Here is a 22372-nt window from a genome sequence, read left to right as displayed (position 1 = left end):
GGAGTGGGATGTAGGGGATGCAGAGGGATTGGTGACTGGTACTGGATGGGGTAGTGAGCTGGGGGCAGGGAAGGGGGAGGAGGAAGAGTCAAGTGATGAGGAAAGCAGGGCAAGGAGGCAAGTGTGTATGGTTAACAGTCCAGTGGTCATGCTGGGATCCTGTGTGGTTAGTCTGGTAACCGTTCTGTTGTGTAAGATGCGCTCAGGACAGAAATAAGTCAGACAGCTGGAGTACAGGTGATCTTCATTACTTGCCGGGGATGTGCTTCAGAATATCACAAGTTTTTGCCAACATTTAGCCTTGTCAATAGTGAAAACTGGCAGATCAGTTGATAGGTCCTGATGCAGCTTCAAGTGTCAGTAGTTCTGTATTTTACTGAGTAATTAACTGCACAAAAGAGCATAAACAGAGCAGTGCGTAAAGAGAACTTTCCTAATTGTGCAGTACAATATGTCATCTTTATATGTTACCATGTTTAATGTCCATTTTTGCCATATAGTCCAAAGTAAATTACACTGAGTGGCATATTAAATCTTCGATGATGGATGCACTTTTGTTTTCCAAGCGAAGTCCAGACTGCTTTATTCAGTCAGAGAGAAAACCAAGCAGTGCAAGGGTTAATCAAGATAGCAGTCAGTCTTTGATCACCAGAATTTCCCTCAGTTGCACGTGTGTTCATCTTGTGATAGTCTAAAAAAAAAAGAAAAATAATGCATTCATGGATGGTGAAAGAATCAAAAGCTCATTTGTTACTTCTGAAGATAATTTGCCAGTCCTCCACTGTTTACAATTCCAGATGCTGTGAAAAACTTATGGTATTTTTTACCACATTTCTGACTGATAATAATGACTGACATTAAGTTCTTAAGAAAATCAGGGGAGGAAGCAAGGATGTTGGTTTGACAGGATGAAGCAAAAAAAGTAATGGCAAAGTATATGGAAAGGAAGAATCATTGATAAAAAATAGAGCGATTGGGGAAAGGGGGTTTAAGGAAGATTGAACAAGAATGACTAAAAACTGGAAGAAATTATCAAAATGGTGATGAGAAGACATTGAGAGTTTGAAGAAGATAGTATATCCTTATTTATCAAGCTGGATTTTCTTGCACCAGCTACTAGTATGATCTTAGTTAAGTCAAGATGAGAGCTCAAATATACTATAGTTGCTAAATCTACAAAGCTCATCTGTTAATGCCACATAGTTCATGCAGGTTTCAATAATCGATTCATGTTTAAGCATTCATCATGTCTTACTCCTTATTGTTGTTTCTGTTTATCCTTCTTACCACTTCTGTCTGCTGACATGTTTATTAATTTATTTTTGCTATCTCCAAGCAATTTTGTTAATTTTGAATATACCATTTTCACTGTTGGTGTTAGCAAGTCTTTGTTAACTGCTTCACAATTTGATTGGTGCTAAAGAGGGGCATCTTCATTTGGTGACACTGATATGACTGGGTGATGGAGCTGCCCAGTTATACAAACATCCCTCATGTACATCCTTATCCCTGAAAGGAGGATGGTGAGCCGCAGGAAGAGGATGGCTTCAGCCTGCAGTCCACCAGGTTTACGTTTCAGATGAACCTGAGGGTACAACTACAACTCCTGCAACCTGGTTCCTCCTCTTAAATTTAACAAAATTCTCAGAAGGTAGCAAGGAAAGAATTAAAAATATGTCATGGGACTGAAGGGGATAAAGTGCTTTTTGCTCATGCATGTATGTTATGATGCTAGGTAGTATTTGCAGCCCAAGTATCACAAAAGCAAGCTTGATAGATTTTGATGATGTTAATAATGTTGATACTAAATTCTTCTCGCTCTGATTTGTTTGTGGATGTTTTGAACACTTGGTCTCCATTCTAAACATTGCAAATAGGAACAAAAAGCTTCTTATCATTGAAAATAAAACATACTCTTACCTGACTGTGTTCTGTCCACTTTAACTTGGCCCAAAACTGGTGTCTGTCTTGAACACTGAGCTTTATCGAGAGATTAACACTGGCATATGATGCTGGTCATAAGAAGCACTATGGAAAGGATGTAGAACCATAGTATTTTCTTATTCTGGCATGTAGCTTGGACAAATATTATGCAAAAGGACAAAAATCCCTGCCAAGTTAAGATGGATGAACGACAATTCCTTCTGCCAGGGACTGGACGCCAAAAGAAAATTAATTCGTACGTACCTGCACCAACTTCTGCCTTCCATCACCACAACCCTCCATCAGTGTTGCACCTTCTTCAGCCCAATTTGTGACAATCAAACAGCTAAAAATGTAAATGTTTGGGTTGTATTCTCAGTGGCCTAGGAGGCTTTGTAACACCTCTTCCATTGCAATTTATTCTGCATATTGTGCCTCAGTAGCCTCTTGTTTGTTGTAGTAGTAATAGCAGTAGCAGAAATCCCATGCTTATCAGAACTTGAACTCAGTGGACTGAAACTTGCAATACTTTGGTGATAGAAACTCCGTGTACAATCAGCTAGTTAAGGAGTTTATTATGAGCTCTGACAAAAATAGTCTGCCCTTCTTGAGTGTCTGCTCAGAACTGACGCAGTAACGCCTTCTGCCCAGGCTTGGGCCCTGGGAAAGCGTGCTAGGTCAGCAAGTTTAGTGGGGGCATGTATGCATTGGGGGGGGGGGGGCATATATACATCGGGGGTAGACATATTGTACGGGGGGTACAGGACTGCAGGCTGAAGTTATCCCTCTCCTGCATTCCACCATCCTCCTTTTGAGGGTATAGAGAGAGGCATGAGGCAGCAGAGGCACCTGTACATATTGGTGCTGCCACATGATAGCATCCTTCCAGCACCACCTCTTGTATATAACTTATGCAAACAGTGTTATTATTAAGTCCGAATCAATTATACAAGAGGAAGTTTGGTGTTTTATGCAAAGTAAATATGGAGGAGGGGCCATAATGCATCCTGTGTCACCTTGAATAAATCCTTGTATATTAAAATTTTACATTGATATCACAATGCAGTGAATTGTTTGGATGGAAGAATATACCCATGTATTTTTTCTTATGTGGGTATGTTTCTTCATTGTAATGAAATATCTACAAATTATGCAGTGTGAATGAATTTTGGAATATTTCATTGCTCATGTTTTCTGGAACCAACTAACCCCATCCTTATGTGGAAAGATTAGCCATAATGATGATGATGAATGAATTGTTATATTAGTGTGGTGAGAATATTCTGAGTAGCGCAGTGGGAGGAGGTCAGCGTGGTTTGAATTAATGGTGTTCATCCCCTTCTCTTGCTGTGCTGTGCCGATATGCTGTGAAGCAATTAGGATTAGTTGCATATAGCTTGTACTGCTTCCATCCACTTTATTATATTGCCACATTTTACTGTAGCTGCTGTGCATTGGTTGCCACATTGGTATTATGTCTAGTCTTGCATTATACACTTTGTAGCTGCTCTCATATTGTATGCCAGGTAACCATTATATAGGATGGTGCACATATTATGCCCCCCCCTATTTTGTGTCTTGCAGGGATGGCTCAGTTTGGTGGTGTGGGAAGTGCAGACATTCTGACAGCCTCATGAAACTGTTAATCAACCATGCAGTCACTGGACATAAAAAAAAACAGGTCTAAAGCATGAGAGGGTTATGGAAAGTAGGAAATCATATGGTGTTGACACTAGTAAAATTGGCTGAGCTTTCCAGATTGGGGCAAGGGGAGTGCACAATATATGGACCATCCTGTGTATTTTGTTCAGTTTGTAGTGCACCTAGAGGCTAATCACATTCCATGAGATCTGTCCACATCTTATGCACTTTCATCTGACCAAAGTTAATACCTGAACTGTTGACTAGTAAGGATGGCTGTTGTGCAGTATCTAAGGGCTGTATTGTTGAAACTGAGAGCATGAAGTAGTAAAAAAGCCACAATTTTTCCAGTGTGAGGGGCATAAGGCTGTTATAGGGTCAGTGGGGGATGCATCAGTAGGGTGGTCCATATACCACTGTAGCATTCATATTATCCCTGATGAGTTTTAATGTCTCATGTCCAGTAGCTTGATTTTCTTGTATTCCTTAGTATCATGTTTCTGTTGGTAATTTTGAAGGAGATATTTTTTACAGCATGGTCTTGTTTAAATTGATGGAAGTACCACTTTTTATATCATGCTCCAGTGCATCTGAGACATTAAGATAATTCTTATCTGAAAAGAATGAAGTTTGCTGTTCATGCAGAAAATAAATATGGTTAATTTATAAAGATTACACTGCAGATAAACCAGTATCTCCAAAATTGTACTTGTACCCTACTGTAATATGGTATAATATGTTGCCTAAAGGACACACTTGCTCGAAATATACAGGAGTTTCTTTGTTTATAAAAGTACTTGTCGTAAACTTATTCACTTAACTCTGTATTCTTAATATGGTATTACATTTTATATGATGAACAAAAAATTCTGGACAGACAGTACTGTACCAGCCCACTTTGTCAGAATTTCCTCAGGTGGGCATCAGTAATATTTCTGATAGAGATTTTCTTTCCTTGTGAAAAGTCATAACATCTGTTCAGGAGAAAGTTGATTCTCAGTAGGATTCTCTTTTTGTAAAACTATAGTCCTCACTTATAGTTTTGGACATGTACTGGTGAAATCCTACTTTAAGAGAAATTTTGGGGGATGCACTGATGAAATCCTACTTTGAGAAAAATGAATTGAGGCAAGGTTTGATAGATGAAGTTGGCATTAAGAACAAAAAAACACTCATATCTGGATTCAAAACTGATTTTTAGTAAACCAAGAACAACTGTAAGAGAAAACCATTTATTAATTTATCAGCAACTGGCACTTCAGGTAGATTTTTTTTTTTCACTTTTTCTTGCTGTTTATGGATGATTTTATTCAGCTTAAGACAGACATGGAGTAGTGAAGAGTTTACTGAAGGATGCAATCTAATTTCTCCAGTTTGAAGACTTTCCTATAGACTTAACAGAATCATTGAGAATTAGCAAAAATAAACTAGAAAATGCATCACCTGAGTAAAGGAGTTGATTATGAAAGAACTTTAAAATGGGACTACCTTTGTGCTTTCGGTTTTAATAATACAACCATAAGTGTTCCCTGACCTAACTTGTTTGTGAGCTAGTACCTATTAATATGTGCTTCCCTGTTCCTCAGTACTAAACCATTCATCTTTATTTCATCACCCCCATACTGTTGTTGCCTCATGTTACCACCCACCCTAATACTGTATTTGATGTCGAGTGATTTACATGATGAGTGAAAGGTTAAGCCCACATATTCTTGTTACTGAGTAAACTACAGTATTTTACTTAGGGAAAGGTGTGATTGAAAGAGTAAAACATTGAGACTGGGAGATTTTCAACCCCTATCAGCTGGAGTATCTGTATATCATTTTTAGTTCAATCTTGCTGGTGTCAGACTAAATTATTCATCTTAAGAGATAGCCCATGGGGTGAAGAGTTTATTGAAGGCTAAATCTAACCCATCCAGCTTGAAAAGTTGCTCCTAAACTTAGTAGAATACAGTGCTATAGTCTGAAGATAGAACAAATATATGACAAAATACTAAAATACTGCATTGTTGCATTGAAAATGTTAACCCTATTAGTCCAGTATTGTATTTTTCATCTTACTCTTGCCATCACATGATTTTTGTGAGCTTTGGAGGGACATTGGAGGTGGAGGGGTTAGTTATAGCCATCATTTACTCTCACTTCACGAGGTCTCTGCAAAGCTGAATATAATCGTCTGTAGGAAGCCCAAATAGGTCAATAAGTCATGTCATTGTATTCAGTAGGTTAGGAAACGGTCATGCAAGAGTTGTCAACACAAACCTTTTATGTTTGGCTCTTCATGTATACTGAGATTAGTTGAGTTTTGAAATTTGGGTCATTGTTAGTGCAAGAGGCCTTTTAGGACCTCTTCCTTAGCAGTTGATTTTTTCCATGTGACATTAATATTCTCTTGTTTATTAGTTATGCTATGACATTGTATCGTGTGACCTTGGGGATAAGGGACTGAATTGAGAGTCTGCTAGAGATCAAGCGGTTTGGAAAACCACCGTTAGAAGACCAATCCCAATGTATGCATTCATGTTGTAGCCTTTAAAAACTAACAGACAAGTGAATGAATGTTGGTATTAAAAAGATATGAAGGAGAATACTGTACTGAGGTGCAGTATTCAGGAAGGAAACAGTTCTGTAAAGTCTCATAAGCTTACATACAGGTGTGTTGTTGACATTTAGTACTCAAGTCATTGCATTTATGTCACTGAATGTTTAGTACTGCACATTGTACAGGAAGTTCTTGTTACATGTCCCCTTTTTTGTGTTATTTATATATTATTTTGAGTCCACAGTATTTTGCAGGAGTATTGCCTGTTAAAATTCCATTATTTTCTGCAAAGTTTATTTTCTAGTGCCCTGTAATTTATGTATTTTTTTTGTCTGATTTGAGTGTAACTTGATAGTCCATTCCCTAAGACCTGTCAGTCCTTCTACATGCCACACACCTTCACATGTCACCACTTCATTGTTAGTACCTACTGTCTATTCTGAATACATACTAGGACTGTCACATTTAGGATAGGTGTGATGGTATTAGCAGGGGTATTTTTATGATTTGTTGGACCTTGTGGAAGACTAGTAGTTTACCAGTTTTGTGGAAAAAATCGTGATACTGTATTTTGGAACTCTGACATATAACAAGGACTTAGTGTACTCCAATGCTTTCCCATTATGTAAGGGTAAAGTTGTTCTGTATATTTTGTGTGTTGATAATCTCAAGTGAGCTGTATGAAATATATTGCCATATGTTCATTAACTCCGTCAGCCCCTCGAACATTATTTTTATTTTATTCTTACTGTCTGCAAATGATTTTATTGAACTCTGGAGATTGCTTCTGAAGTGGAGGGTTTAGATATAGGCCTCTTTAACCCACTCACTACAAGGGCTCTCTGAAGCTGAATCCGGTGGTAGCAAGAATGAAACATCTAACTTGTGGGACTGAAGAGACTAAGTTTATGTAAGTATATCTATCATCCAGTATGATATTCTGCAGTGGATCTATTTTCATTGTACCAAACTTAGTGTCGTAGGTGCTGACTTTATTTATCTCGGTCATTTTATGCTATGATACCAATGCATTAACATGTTCCTTTAGTTACACTTCAGGATACTTTTTCATGCTACTTCTACATTCCTTTCTGAATTCATTTTATTGTGTGTCCTGCTTTAGTTTTTGGTCATTTTGTACACTTACTTGCAATGCAGAGATTTTATTTTGTTATTGTACTGTCTTTCCAGCCAAAGTGAGAGAGACTAAGTTTGGTTGTGTAGAATATCTTTTAAGGAAGTAAACTGCAGCACAGTATACTGTATTCTCATATTCAGTTATTAATTTGGGAGTATTACCACATCTTTGCTTATTACCCCACTAAGCCTGAAGATGTCCTTTATATTTTATTTTTGGTATCTGTTGACAGTTTTATCCAGCCTGAGGTAGACTTATAAATAGGGTTAAGATATGGAATTAATGAACCCCTTCAGTGAGAGGCCTTTCCTAAGCTGAAAAAAACTGTCTCGTAGCAGCAAAAAGTAAATATTGAGGATGTCACATGGATTCGGGGTTAAGTGAACTATTTTTATGTTGTGCATCTGTTTCCATAGAGCTACCCAGATGTTTTCAGTACTGTACTGTACTCCATGTCTGAATGTAGAGTGGAAGTTACTCAGCCAATTAAAATCAAAATGAAAAATATACTACTATGTCATTATTTTGACCCTGCATATGTGGTATGTGGTGGTGACCATTATCCACTCACTTGATGTAATGCTGCCTGCTTCTTCCTTCACCTTTATCATTGTTATTCTGTGTCTGCCTTCTCTCTTCCTATTTATCTCATCTTTCCTATTACTTTTTGTTACTCTTCTTCCCTTTTCAGATGGTGTTACATTGAGTGACAAGCCAAGTGATTTCCTCTAAACCAGGAAACCATTTACAGCACTGGGTGGTAACCATATAACCAACCCATACATGTTCCTTACATGTCAGCAAGTGGGTTGGCGGAGGGTTAGTACCCCTTGGTGTAAAACAACCAACTGAAAGGCAAACAGCCACCCCTTAAGGGATTTTGATGTCTGGCTATAATAGATAGGTAGATAGATAGCATGTGGTTTGGTGGTTAGAATATCCCAGTTAGAGTGACAGCTTTGCGTATGTTGATCCTTTAGAGGATTTTCAATTATTTAATGCCATAGTAGGCTGTTGTCTATCTTTCAGTGTAGAAAACTACATTAGTCTAGCTTTGGGGCCCATGCACTGGGAAGTAAAGGTACTGTCATCTCCACTCGCACATGACCCACCCTGCACTGAAAATTATTAGTCTAAGCCTTTTACTTTTGTCACTCTTGCTCAACACTGGGTTGCAAATCTGTCCTACTTGTGGTGGTTATAGGTTAGCACCTTAAATTGAAAAATCATTTGCAGTGTTAGGTGGGTCGCATGGGAGTGGAGACAACTGTACTCTGAGATTGGATGTTAACATTTAACCATTTGTCAGCATTTTTTAGTGTAAGAATCCTTCCTTGAACAGGATATATGACCAGTAACAGTTTACAATTCTATACATATAACTTTGATAAATACAACTAATTACAGAAAGGGATTCAGGCCAGTATTTATCAGCTTCACTCTGTGGGATTTTTAAACTTTATTCTTGTTTTCAGACTGTTATTCACCTAAGGCGAGACCTCTCGAGCTGGAGTAGATAGGTATAGGCTTCTTTAACCTCTTCAGTGAAAGTAACCTTCTCTGATTTGAGTAAAATTATCTGGAAATAGCAGAAATATAATGGAGACTATATTCAAGGGGTTATGCTGTATGGTTCCCAGTAGTCAGTGTGCAGTTATGATGTGGAAAATCAACTCTACGAAGGCCAATTTTTGGTTACAGCCTATGTCAGTCTACTGTGTTGCTTTTCTAAGGCTTTCTCTTGCTTCCTCCACAGACGTGCTAGTAAGCCTGCTCTGTCTTGGCAACCAAGCCCACATATTTACAGTACACCATAATCTTAATTTTATATTATTCTTGAACTTCGTCTTTTCTGTTACCCAAGTCATCCATCCAGTTTGCATTCAGTGAATGATGTGACTTTACACAGGTAAGCTTAGAATGGTCACATTATGAATTATGTTTTGTATGGATGGGTTTAAATAATAAGTGAATGGAAATATGTCCCATTTCAATGGGCACTTATTGATAGTTCTTTGGTATTGTTTCTGGATCCTGCCTTCTGTGTTGTTAATGGGAATAGGGTTAGGATAGTAGTTAATTTCAGGAGGCTTGCCCTGACGATGAAATTTTTGCTTCATTATTGTTGATTTATTAAGATTTCATTAATGATAGCTTTCTCTGTAAAAGACCTGATGATCATAGTACTTTCTGTAAAAGACCTAATGATATAGTGTTCTATCCCTCAGCTCAGTTTTCCTCCAGTTGCATTTTAGTACTCCACCATAGGACCGGTCTTTGATGCATGCAGGGAGATCAAGAGTGGGCTTCCATGCTGTGACTGATATTGCCCTCATACAGTATCATTGTTTGGAGGCATAGTCATCAATAAAAGCACTTACACCAAATTCGGCTCAAAAGGGTCTAATTCCAAGGAGCATTTTGGGTTTCTTTCCCATGTAATGCTGCTTAGGGATGAGCAACTCTTACTTCTTGTATATCTGGACTGAGTAGCCTACTCAGGAATGGGGCAGTACTGTATTAGAGGTTGGATGGATGGTATTTGAAAATCTCATTACATTGACTATTTTCAGTGTGTTAAAAAAAAGAATAATAACTATAGTATTACACCCTTTGCCAGTTTGTCTAATTTTTGGTAATCTCTCCTCTCATCCACATGACCAAACCACCAAAATAAGGATTAGCACTAAAATTGTAAGCAGAATTACAGTTTATTTCAAAAATTAATTGGACCCTTTCTTTCACATACCAATCCAGCTTTTTAGATAGGAAATATTAAAGCATTTAGGTAACAGCTGAAATAATCTGTTCCCTGTTCCTCCCTAAGTACTTGGCTTACGACTGTTAGACAAATAGTTCAGTAGATTTCAGAATGATATATTTGCATTTCTTTATTCCTGTCAGGTGGAAACAAGCTCAAGTGCAGAAAGGAAAACAGATTGTACATTTCAGACTGTTAAATGAAGTGTGCAGTAGCATGATATAACAGGTGAGAGAATTATCTGCCACTGTTAATGAAGTAATTTTGTATCAAAACAGAAATGCAGTATATAACAAATGTTTATATCTAGACAGAGTAGGAGACAAAAACTGGATTGTCCAACTGCTGATGTTGGTTTCAGTTTGTGCCGAGTTTAGCCTTTGCCATCTTGCCAAACTCGTCAACACCATGCTGGTTCACCTCCGCATAGCCGGGCATAGTGGACTTGCAGCGAGCCAGCCAGGCAGCCACATTTTCATGCCGAGTAATATCAATACCAGCGCTCTCAAAGGTGGAGACAGATGCCACAAGGACATGATCTGCGATGGTAATGTGGTCACCTGCGGCCCAATCATGCCCAGCAAGGAAGCCATTGAGCCAACCCAGAGCTTCGTGTAGTTTCTCCAGCTTTTCTGGGTTTGGTTTCTCCTCCCCACGGAACATCACAGGGTACTGCAAATATTTTTTTGGTGTAAATTATTCATACTGTATACAAATTTTCAGAGTAAATTCCTAGGAACCAACCATACAAATATTTTCAGTGTAACTTCTGGGTACTTTAGTGCAAACAAACATTCCGTGTGTAAATGATGTGAGTACTGAAAACAAATATGTACAGTATGTAAAGGATAAAATCTGGATTTTAACTCCTCATAGGTCAAGTACTATCAGGTACTTTGTGTTCCAAAAACAACTTTTCTTAGACTTATACAGTACAGTACAGTACAGTACTGTAGTGTAAATTTAGGTATGCTGCAAATCAGTTTTCCAGGTAGCAGTGGGATTATAGCACAGTACTCAATTTATATAGTGTGGACTAAACAAAAAAATAGCATAAAAGGCAACTTACGGACTTTATGTTAATCTTTAACATTTATAAGCTTCGTTTCATTAGCATTAGAATGCAAGTGGATGAAGATAGACATGTTAAACCACAAACCAGGTAATTATGTAAGGATAATATATAGTCCCATTTAGAGAATTGTGAATGTTAGGAAAGTTTTTAAAGCAGTGAATTACATCTGGAAAGACTCATCTAAATTTCATCTTATTAAATTCACTCTGATGGGCTTTGTGCATTAGACAGATCAGTATTTCACTTATACAGTTATATATACACATTCCTAAAGGATGACAATTGCACTACATTCTGGCCAGCATCAGACAGTTTAACTAAAGCCAAAGGAATTACATGAGAAGTTAAACATGTCTAATTTAGCCTGTAAACAATGGTTGGGACCCAGTAGAGTTTTATGACTACTGGCAAGTAATCTTATTCTGCCAAAGGAGGCATCTAGATCTTTCAGTGATTTTTCAGTCCACTGTTCTCTTTAGGGATGGGGGGTGGGCAGGGAGTGAGTTAAGATCTGTTTATACATGCAGTGAAGCCACCCGATCATGCCACTGCATGGAAACATCCCTCTTCAGCACCATAACTTTCATTAACATCATTGCCAGGGGCCTTCACTACGGATAATGTTATTGTCTGGAAATATGATTAAATCAAAAGGAGTTAAAGACATTAGTGTGCAACTCACCACATACTCCCCAAAGCGGAAGTAGAGTGTGCCCATGTCAAAGTACATGAGACGGTCGACCTTAGCACGTGTCTTGGGGTCCTTTGGGTACAGGGAATCATCCTTGCCATACTGATTGGCCAAGTAGGCACAGATAGCACGGCTTGAACAAATAAGTCACAATTAGATCACTATAGTAGTTCTCACCAATCTTAATATACAGCACAGTAAATATTCTGCCTCAGTTTGAACACCCAATACTCATAATAAAAACTGACTTTTTTCTACCAACCCTATGGTACTTCGCTAATTACAGGTATTGCCAGTTATGATTCCATTGCTGCCTCAAACCTAAAACTAACTTTAAATTAAACTAACCCAATACAGCCCAACCCAACCCTTGCTTAAACTGTACTTACCTCTCCCACAAGGCCAGGTCCCCATCCACCAGGGTCGGTACACAATGCTGGGGGTTGATGGCCACAAACTCAGGCTTCATCTGGTCACCAGCCATAAGGTCAAGATGCTTAAGGTTCAGTTCCACGCCCAGAGCCTTCGCCGTAAGCAATGCAGACCGGCATGGCGATGACAGAGGCATGTAATAGTAGTCAGGCATTCTGAAACAAGTCACATCAGTTGCATCAATCATCATATTTTTATCAGCAGCACCATAATGAATCAACATCACCATTACCATCAGTGGTGAGAGGGGACAAATCCTGTCCTCTCTCCACTTTCATCTGGACAGCAAGAATCGAATACAAAAGGTTACGGCTGAACAGCTTAAGGATTGAAGTCACTACTCACCAACCCTCCCTGCATTCCTTTTCCTCCCGTTCCTACTCATCCCTCCTCCTGCTTACACTCCCCTTCCCCCTCCCTTCACCTCTGGCTCTGTATCACTTTCTGAACGGTTCGAGCACACGGTATAGAGGGCGATATCTTAAAATGGATAGAATCCTGGCTGAAAGGACGAAGCAGAGTATTAATAAATGGAACTAAGTCGGACTGGGGATTAGTAACTAGCGGTGTACCACAGGGTTCAGTACTCGGTCCCTTATTATTTATTATATATAATAAATGATCTAGACTTAGGAGTCAATAGCAGCATCAGCAAATTTGCCGACGATACAAAAATAGGGCGTATCATTAATTCGACTGACGATTGCCATAACTCACAAAAAGACCTCGATACATTGTCCAAATGGTCTAAAACTTGGCAAATGGAATTTAACGTTGAAAAATGTAAAGTACTTAACGTAGGCAAGACCACTGGAGACACTCAATACAACATAGATAAGAAAGAAATTAGCAAATCGGAATGCGAGAGGGATCTAGGAGTTATGGTTAGTAACGACCTTCAACCAAGGCAACAGTGTATTAATGCGAGAAATAAAGCAAATAGGGTCCTAGGATTTATTTCGAGAAGCGTAAGCAATAGATCATCTAAAGTAATACTGAAACTTTATCTAGCATTAGTAAGGCCACATTTAGACTACGCAATACAATCTTGGTGTCCTTACTATAGAATGGATATTAACTCGTTAGAAAATGTACAGAGAAGAATGACAAAAATGATAAATGACGTCGTCAAGTCTGCATTCGCTAGAGAGGCGTAGAGTAAGGGGAGACTTAATTGAGGTGTTTAAGTGGATGAAGGGTATAAATAAGGGAGATATTAGCAAGGTACTTAAAGTGAGCATACAGGATAGAACTAGAAATAATGGTTTCAAACTAGAAAAATTCCGTTTCAATAAGGAAATAGGTAGAAATTGGTTTGGTAATAGAGTAGTAGACGAATGGAATAAGCTACCTAGTAAAGTAATTGCTGCCTCTTCCATTGAGAGTTTCAAGCACAGGCTAGATAAGCATATGACAAATAAGGGGTGGATATAGAAAAAAAAATCAATACTTATTCATAATTTTTCCTTTTCAGGTTACACTGTGATAGTCTCTATTCTCCTTTCACACTTTCCTGTAAAATGTCCACGCCAGTTTTTCTATACTGCGTGGTGTTCTTTCTGACTTTTTCCTGCCGGCTTCGGCTGGAGGGTTTGGAGGGCGGGGGAGAGCCTCCTTCTTTGCTATCCTTATCTCATTCTAGTAGTTCAGTTACTCTTCTAGGAGCTGCCTAGCATGGGCCAACCGGCCTACTGCAGTTATCCTCTCTTCTTATGTTCGTTTCTCTTTTAATAGGGTGATTAGTAGGAAGAAAAGTGGTTTAGTAAAGATTAGGTGTATGAAACAAAATAGTGTGTTGTATGCTGTAGTTGTGTGATGTAGAAGTGTAGCTGGTAGTGTTTGGGTTCTGTTTTTTGTTGCCCAATTCCTATACTCACGACATACAGTACTGTGTGTGTGTGTGTGTGTGTGTGTGTGTGTGTGTGTGTGTGTGTGTGTGTTTAGGTAAGAATTTGTAGACTTCTGCCTGTGAATATGTAACTATGCTCCTTGCCCTTCCCCACTTCTGTTTCTCAGAATTATACCTCCCCTCTCCTCAACCAAGCATTCTCCCCCTCTCCCCCCCACATCCCATGAAGCCACCTAAGCCACCGCGACTGCCAGCTGGCCGTAAAGACCCACTACCTACCTATACCGACCTACACACCCACGTCAGTAAGGTCTCGTTTTTTACTGCCTTTTTGTACTTGTATCTTTATTATTATTATTTTGCTTTTAAGTGCACAGTAATCCTAGAAAACTTGCGCAGTATAGTTCTTCTGCTGTATATATATAAAGTTAATTTTCCAGTTTCCCCATATTTTACAGGAGCATTTATATGTAAAAATGCTATTTTAAAGCACATATCAGGAGAGGGAGAGGGAGAGAGAGAGAGAGAGAGAGAGAGAGAGAGAGAGAGAGAGAGAGAGAGAGAGAGAGAGAGAGAGAGAGAGAGAGAGAGAGAGAGAGAGAGTTTTATAAAATATAAAAATGCGTGCCCAGTCATGCGAAAACTTATGTGCGAATTGGTGAACAAAAGAAAAGTGAGTCAGAGTCTGCGAGGCCTGACTTTTTTTTTTCTTGCTTATTTTGGATAGTCTTTAAATTTTTCTCTGGCCCACGACACTATTTCAGTTGAGGGTGTCATTGAATACTGTAGTCTACTAGTTTCACACTATCTATCTATTTATCTATTGTCAGATGCCTTAGTCCCGTAAGGGGTGGCCACAGACAAATCGACTCCATGTTGCTCTGTCCCCCGCCATTTCACTGCCCTGGTCCCAGCTCACCCCCACCTCTCTCATATACCTCTCCACTCCATCCCTCCATCTCATCCTTGGCTTCCCCCTCCCTCTGTCCCCCTCCACCTCACTCACATACACTCTCCTCGTCAGTCTCTCAGTCTCCATCCTCTCCACATGGCCAAACCACCTTTATGTGTTTTTCCTAACGCATCCTATCACATCTACATCCTCACCACAACGCTCTTTCACTTCCTCATTTGTCAGTCTCTCTCTCCATGTAATTCCACAGGCTCCTCTCAAATAACTCATTTCCACTGGTCTCACTCTTGACTTCTGTCCCTCCAACAAGGTCCAAGTTTCACTTCCATACGTTAGAGTTGGTATCACAATACTGTCATTTAGTAGCTTTTTCACTTCCATGGTCACTTCCCTGTTTCTTATCACAGCTTTCAAGGAACCAGCAACCTTTCTTCCCTGCTGTACCCTTCAAGCACCTCACCTCCTAAACTTCCATCCTTACTCATCACACTACCTAAGTACTTACACGCACTCACATTCTAACTAACGGCCTAAAATTTCCATCTATCCACCCTGAATGCAAAGTTATAATAGCTTAACACGAAAATGCAGCACGTCATCTGATTTCAATGTTTACAAAATATCGGCGCCCAGACACCACAACCTCTGCCTGTCAGATCAGTCGTTGGGTAAGTGTTGAAGTTTCTCGTTTCATAAAGCGAGTGCTACCCTGTGGAAGTTATGTTAGTGCGAGAGAACTTTGACATAGCCCAGGTTGTTCTTACTAACTGCGATGGTTTACTAATTCTCACCCACGACCGGATGTTAGCCTATCACATCCTCATGGACGAAACTTTGGGAAAAATTAAACAACTTCACTGTCTAATCTCTCTCGAATGGGTTTTTGACATGACGCAAGACTGAATGGGCTATAGTTACCCTATTGTTAACTGCCATATCATTTTATCGGACTGGCTGAGAAAGAAACCATTGTATGCTGTCCCAACCTCTCTCCGCACACACCTTTCCGATTACGTATTTCCAGTTATTCTGGATTTTTTCGGTTTAAGAGAGAGTTGCAACTTTTATTCAGTGCAAGATTCTCCAGTCCTGAATAAAATCGTTAGATTGTAAAAAACTGCAAAACATCAATTTGGCAGGTTGTCACACACACACACACACACACACACACACACACACACACACACACACACACACACACACACACACACACAGCCACCTTGTTCCAGACATTCATCCATAAGCTTCAATTACAGTCATATCCCCCCGAAACAGAAGGTACGAAGTGAAACAAACCAACCAGTGAAAAAAAAAAAAAAAAAAAAAGATACCTAACTTGCCATAGAGTTACGCCGCAATGCAGTCACAGTTAGACGAGAGAAAAGTTTGGACAGTCATGAGAGATTGTGAAAGACCTTGCTTGGTGACTCACTTTTGCGAGTAAGAATCACAACATTACAGTTTGATGAGTAATTCTTGCTCTGTCCAGAAGTTTCCATTCAGCTCAGGCAACCTTTTTCAGTAGATGTATGTACCGCCCATATTAATCCGTTTTCTACAAGATGTCTCACGAAAATCCTATAATGGCAACAAGAACAAGCCACAAATGACATACTCAAGATGAAGGACAGCGTGGTTATTCGAAATTCAGCGTGTCACCTTTTCAACACGCCCAGCACTTTCAAGGCCACACGAGAGGTCAGACTGTGAGGGTGACTGAATTAGCGATTTTGCCGATATGTTTTTGGATATGGGTAGGTAGGTAGGTAATACGGTTAATATAATTTTGTACGTTATGTTGAGGATGGTGCTATTGGGAGACTTTATGTAACAATTGGAAATTAAATCGCTAAAGGAAAAATGTTAGGGGGGCTTCCTCAACCGACGAGAATACAGGGTCATGAATACTACCTCAGTCCATCTAGCGCAACCTGCACACCTACTTTAGGTTAACTGCAAGAAACACAAATAAAGAAATAAACATCAACAGAAACCAACCATCATCCACTTAGGCGAAAACTAAGCGCTGAAACTATACCCGGGTCGATGGCAGCTGCGGGGCCAGAATTACAAGCACTTCTCATATCGAGGTCGCTGGGTTCGGAGCTCTTGTTGGATACAATGTTCTATCGAAGGGTCCAGTCGTGGTGACATAGAAGGCTTCGTAGCACCATATTCTGACCGATTCACTATTCCTATTACAGTTTGTCTGGTAAAGTAGTTCAACCAAGAATCATAATTTGGGTATGCGGCCGGGCATGTGCCCGGCTCAGGGAAGATGGACGCCCCTGCCCTGCATAGTCCCGGGTCACCCTTGGGCAAGGTGTAGCACCCGTTAGCCCACCAAAAAGGTAGTAGGTGGATGATTACCATCGTCCCGGGAGGTACTACCATGGGGCGACGTGGGGCCAGGGCCCGGTAGCTGGTCCTGTGCAACCCTCCAGGCGAGGAACTCAACCACATTTACCAAGTAGTAAGTCCGAGCTGAAACTACTACTCATACATATATCCTATACACAGCTCATCCTCTTCAGGGCAGTTCCATCATTTTCCCACCATCTCTCCATATGGAAGGACTCTGCCCCAACCCTGGCGACCACGGGAAGGCGGCTGCATGCTTGTGGAGGATGGATCTGGTCGGCCTGCCACACCGGTGTAGAGAAACAGCAAAGGATCGTTAACTAGGCAGCAAAGTAAGCACCATTGCACTTTTTTTTCTTAGATTCTCAGTTTTTATTTCAGTTTGATGTTACTCTTATATTTTTGAACAATGTCAGGTACGGTGGTGCAGCTAAGTCAACAATTCAGTTTGGGATTGTAGGCTTGCTGGCATTTCTCTTACCTGTTTATCATTTCCATTATTATTATTATTATTATTATTTTTTATTATTTTTATTATTTTTACTACTACTACTACTACTACTATTACTATTACATTTGTCGGGTTCGTTATTCACAGTCGCTTTGTGGTCTCTCTCTCTCTCTCTCTCTCTCTCTATTGCCAGACGTCTCAATCCCGTTTGGGGTGGCCACAAACAAATCGCCTCCACGTCGTCCTGTCCCCCGCAATTTCACTGCCCTGGTCTCTCTCTCTCTCTCTCTCTCTCTCTCTCAGTAACAAATAAAGAATACTGATATGCAACCTTGGGAATAAGTCGCAAAGGAAGGGGCGTTACGTAAGATAATAACCCCAGCCACGAAAAGCTTACTTGCCGACTCATGCACCATCATTAGTTTCTTTATATACCTTTTTCGCCTCAGTTCTGTACAAAATTTTTATTATTTACATTTTCACTTCTACGGCAACCTAGCACTACAAATTAAAGTAAATGATAACGAAAAAATGCGTCCAGATGTGATTATTCTCTCTCTCTCTCTCTCTCTCTCTCTCTCTCTCTCTCTCTCCTGTGTGTGTGTGTATTCTCGTAAAATCTGACTGGGTTCCTTTATGTGAACGTCAGAACTTTTATGTCACGCATCTTTTATCTTATCAGTAATTCCTCAGACTAACCCTCCTGACAGAACCCTAAAGCTTATCCTCACACCTTCACCAGCTGTAGTAGTAGAAGTAGTAGTAGTAGTAGTAGTATGCTCAAGTGGTATGGAAAGGAGAGATAGGGGCACCATGCAAGAAGGCCAGGATTTGTGAGTCCGTGGAAGCATATAAAGGATGAGGGAAGAACATATAAAGGATGAGGGAAGGACATCTCAAAAAAGAATGGAAGAAATGAAGATACAGAAGGGTAAATGGATGGAGGGTTAGTTAAAGTGAATGGCAGAATGAAAGAGGAATGTGCTTAAAGTTGACAAGTGGGGAATGAAAGTGAAAAGTTGGAGTAGTGGGAATGGAAACAATCTAGGAAAAAAATACACAAATTAAGCAAGAGGTAGAAGGGGAAGAGAAAAACATCCGCCATCCTGTGTAAATGAATAAACAGTGTGACCCAAAAGACGGAAAGTTTGTTGTGGAAAGTAAACAAGTTGTAAGGTGTGTGGGAAAGCCTCCGTGGATTTGAAACTATTTTATGGTGTTCGGGATATGAGAGAGAGAGAGAGAGAGAGAGAGAGAGAGAGAGAGACCTATCCTGGAGTAGTATCTGCTGCTATGGACGGAGGTGTGACAGTGGGAGTAGGAAATGAATGTATTGAAATATTAATGACTGAAGCATGATATAGTATAGATAACCCTGACTGAACCGTCCCAACAACTCAAGACATCCCAAGAGGAGCGTTATATATGGACCACCCTGTATTTCCACAACTGTAGAAATATTTGTTACACAGGATGCGGAAATTGTTAGGAGGGATATTTTTCTCGCACCAGATTTTGCCTTCAGTCCAGCGAGTTTTCATTCTATTAACATTCACTTTTCGAACTGGAGGGGTTAGATGCAGCCTTCATTCACCCCTTCATTACGAGATTAACCTAAATTGAATAAAATCATATGTGGGAAGAGGGAATTACAGAACTATATCGTATTAAAGGTGGTAATTCGGAGTCAGTGTAGTGTATAGAGTATCCTGTCCACCAAATCCCATCCGTATACGATGCTGAAGATAATCCTGCGTCACGTACCCAAACTACAGTGACTGGAATCCTCTTACATCCGATGACATTTGGATTATATTGTGCTTAAGAGTAATTTCTGGAAGTGAAGGTGTTAATGAAGGGTATATCTAACCCCTCCAGTTTGAAAAGTATCCCTCGAGTTGAAAATCAGTTGAAAATGACGAGGTTAAGCTTTACTATAATTTCATTTTTTCACTAACCTGGTCCAGATTTTTGTCCTTTCGCAGCTTATCTCACGTAGTTCAGTACGGCTCATCATTCTTTTCATAGCACTTCTTTGTGACTAGCATCATAATGAAGTGTTAAAGTGCGTTGTTACTACTATGCACTGAAGATGAAGAAACGACAGTTTCAGGCCAAGTTATAAACCGGTAATAGGAGTTTAGTACGATACTGGGTTCGAATCCTGGTGCGGGAATTCGTGAGTTGGCAGGTGAAATAAGTAGCCTACCTAGGTTCGTATTTTCGCTGGTTAAGGGAGCTCTAACACCTCTTCCTGAGCGATTTATTTTGCTCATTACTCAAAAATATATTCTGTGCCATTTAAATAAATCCTATACCACCATTACCCAGCATAAAGTGATATTAACCAGCCGTATCCAAAAATAAATAGCTAAGGAAGAAGTGTTAGGGAGCTTCCTTAACCGACGAGAATACGGACACCCAAAGGAGATACAACGATGAGCAAAAGTTCTCCAACACTTCTCCGACTGCGGCAACGAAAGATGTTACACGAACTGTTTTTAGGTAATGCACTGACCAAAGAATATGACGAGGATACTCTCGTTAGGGGAGGAATGCTAAATATGGGAGGCAGGGCACAGTACATGAAAAAGGAGCTACGGAAGTTAAAATAAGACTTGAATGGCCCAATACGAACTTCAATACGTCCTTACGCCCCCTACTTCTTTCCGATGACTTTTTTACCGTCAGACGATTTTATTCAGCTGTGGAGGAATTTTAAACGGGTTAGACAGCCATTATTAACCCCTCCACCACTAGAAGTGTGTCCTAATTTGAGTAAATCGTCTGTAGGAAAGGAGATTTTAACGCCGAAGACCCATGGGAGTGACCAATCGATTTCGCCAATTTCTAAGAGACGAGCGTGGGGTTGACATGATTTTTAACGAAGATATATTTTATTGAAGGTAAAGGGATTAAGTGCTGTATTCGAAGTGACATCATTGCATCCTTATATTGGCGATTTATTTTGCATATTTTTTTTTCCCCTCGTAGTACGTTAAGTTTCATTGGTACTAAAATATACTGTACAAATCGATATATCAGACCGGCATAATAAATCGCAAATAAAAAAGTAATACGAAGCCTTCAGTGACAATACAGCCTCAACAACTCTCATTCACTGCCGTAGGCGTACACTTGACGCTACACTTACAGGTAGGCCTACTTTATCAGGGAAGCGTGAACTGCATGCCTGAAATGTACAGTATGCTGTATGCGTTCTGCTTCATTACATTTACACCGTTTAGCACATCTGTCCACAGGCCGGAAGTAACATTTGAATCCCGGAAATATTGCTTACAGTGAATCAGTTTTTAATTTCTGCGTACAGAACAAGTTTGTGACGATACAAAATTATCCGATAAATATGTATAGGCCTACATCTGAAATGAAGGCTAGTGCTTGATAATTAAAAAAACGAAAATATTGACAATGTTCAGAAATATGCAGTTCCTTGCTTGATGTTACTTGTAGGCCAAAGTGAAATAGAGGTGCGAGGTAATTTAAAAGCGACGATTTTGATGTTATATTCAAGAATGTGCAGGTATTTGGTGTAAATTTAGGAATGCGAATTTTTATTTGGCTTTAATTTAGAATATTGATTAAACTTACTTGGCTGTCTGGCGTGTGGGGAGGTGAGGTGAATGTGTGACCGTCTCTTTGGCTGCCTGGCGTTCGTCTGGGGGAGAAATAAACGCCAGACGAAGCCCCTCACATCCACAGCCACCGCCCGCTCGTTTTCTATTCCCAGGCGATTCTACACAGTCATTCTTTGTTTCCTTTTAATCTTTCTCAGTTTTAATACAAATTAGTTTTATTTCCCTACTAATAACGTGCAACAAGACTTTTGCTAATTTTTAACTACTTAGGCTATCCTCCGTTTGTAGATATTGGTCATTCAAATCGGAAATAAGATACGTGGTGGTTGCGTGGGGTTCATCCTGCGGTTTGAAAAGTATACAGTATGTGGTTCGTGCTGCCACATCGTAGCGTCATTCTTTACATCATTGTTTTCTAAATGATTTTTGACTCTCGAAATAAACTTAATTGATTAAAACTGATAACCATTGTGGACTCCATGTAACAGTTTCACGATGCTAGTAATAAATAAATGACTTTTGGCGATATTCACGCTCTGTTAACTAAGCGGATGCCATTCATCACCAATAATTACAGATCCCAGGCACTTTTCCATCCATCCCTCAGTGAAATGTACCGTGTGACTGAACCAAATGCAGGCCAAGGAACGGGCATACAGAATTTGTCCAGCAACTTGAGGTTCTGTGAGGGAAAAGAAATATAATAGTTGGCAATAGTACTGCTGGAATGACAGGTATGCGAGTTGTTTCGTTTCACCGCGTTTCTCCCATTCAGTGTTTCTTAACGTTATTCGGTTGTGTTTATTCTGTCTGTCTGTCTCTTCGTCTGTCTATATGTATCTGTCTGTGCCTGTCTAATCAGTGTATCTGTTTAACTTTATATCAGTCTGTATCCCAGTCAATTTATCTATCTGGTGTCTGTGCCTATCTATCAGTTAGTCAGTCTATCTGTCTTTCTATCTGTTCGTCTGTCTATACTTGTCTACAGTCAAA

At 39.8% G+C, this 22372-nt stretch overlaps 1 protein-coding gene across 1 annotated transcript; it reads right to left on the bottom strand.

Annotated features, from left to right (window-relative positions):
• Window positions 1-9946: 9946 nt before the first annotated feature.
• LOC145416437 (glutathione S-transferase 1-like) lies at window positions 9947-21458 on the bottom strand. Its single transcript, XM_080285392.1, has 4 exons — window positions 21393-21458; window positions 12164-12361; window positions 11766-11907; window positions 9947-10680 (listed from the first exon to the last, which is right to left on the bottom strand). The coding sequence occupies exons 2-4, from the start codon at window positions 12358-12360 to the stop codon at window positions 10366-10368; spliced, it is 654 nt and encodes a 217-aa protein (XP_080141518.1). The 5' UTR covers window position 12361; window positions 21393-21458; the 3' UTR covers window positions 9947-10365.
• Window positions 21459-22372: the final 914 nt, after the last annotated feature.

This window comes from Coenobita brevimanus, chromosome 106 (assembly GCF_032717465.1).
Source record: "Coenobita brevimanus isolate Jiangsu-jjx chromosome 106, ASM3271746v2, whole genome shotgun sequence".
In the NCBI taxonomy this organism is placed as follows: domain Eukaryota; kingdom Metazoa; phylum Arthropoda; class Malacostraca; order Decapoda; family Coenobitidae; genus Coenobita; species Coenobita brevimanus.
Note: the sequence above shows the minus strand (reverse complement) of the source record. Positions and strands in the feature narration are given on the sequence as shown.

What these genes read in the sequence shown, in the direction of transcription:
- LOC145416437 (XM_080285392.1), bottom strand. Translation starts at nt 12,360, where the DNA reads ATGCCTGACTACTATTACATGCCTCTGTCATCGCCATGCCGGTCTGCA. An exon ending in GACCTGGCCTTGTGGGAGAG is followed by an intron (nt 11,908 to 12,163) that starts GTAAGTACAGTT and finishes TATTTGTTCAAG; the next exon opens with CCGTGCTATCTGTGCCTACT. An exon ending in TCCGCTTTGGGGAGTATGTG is followed by an intron (nt 10,681 to 11,765) that starts GTGAGTTGCACA and finishes AAATATTTGCAG; the next exon opens with TACCCTGTGATGTTCCGTGG.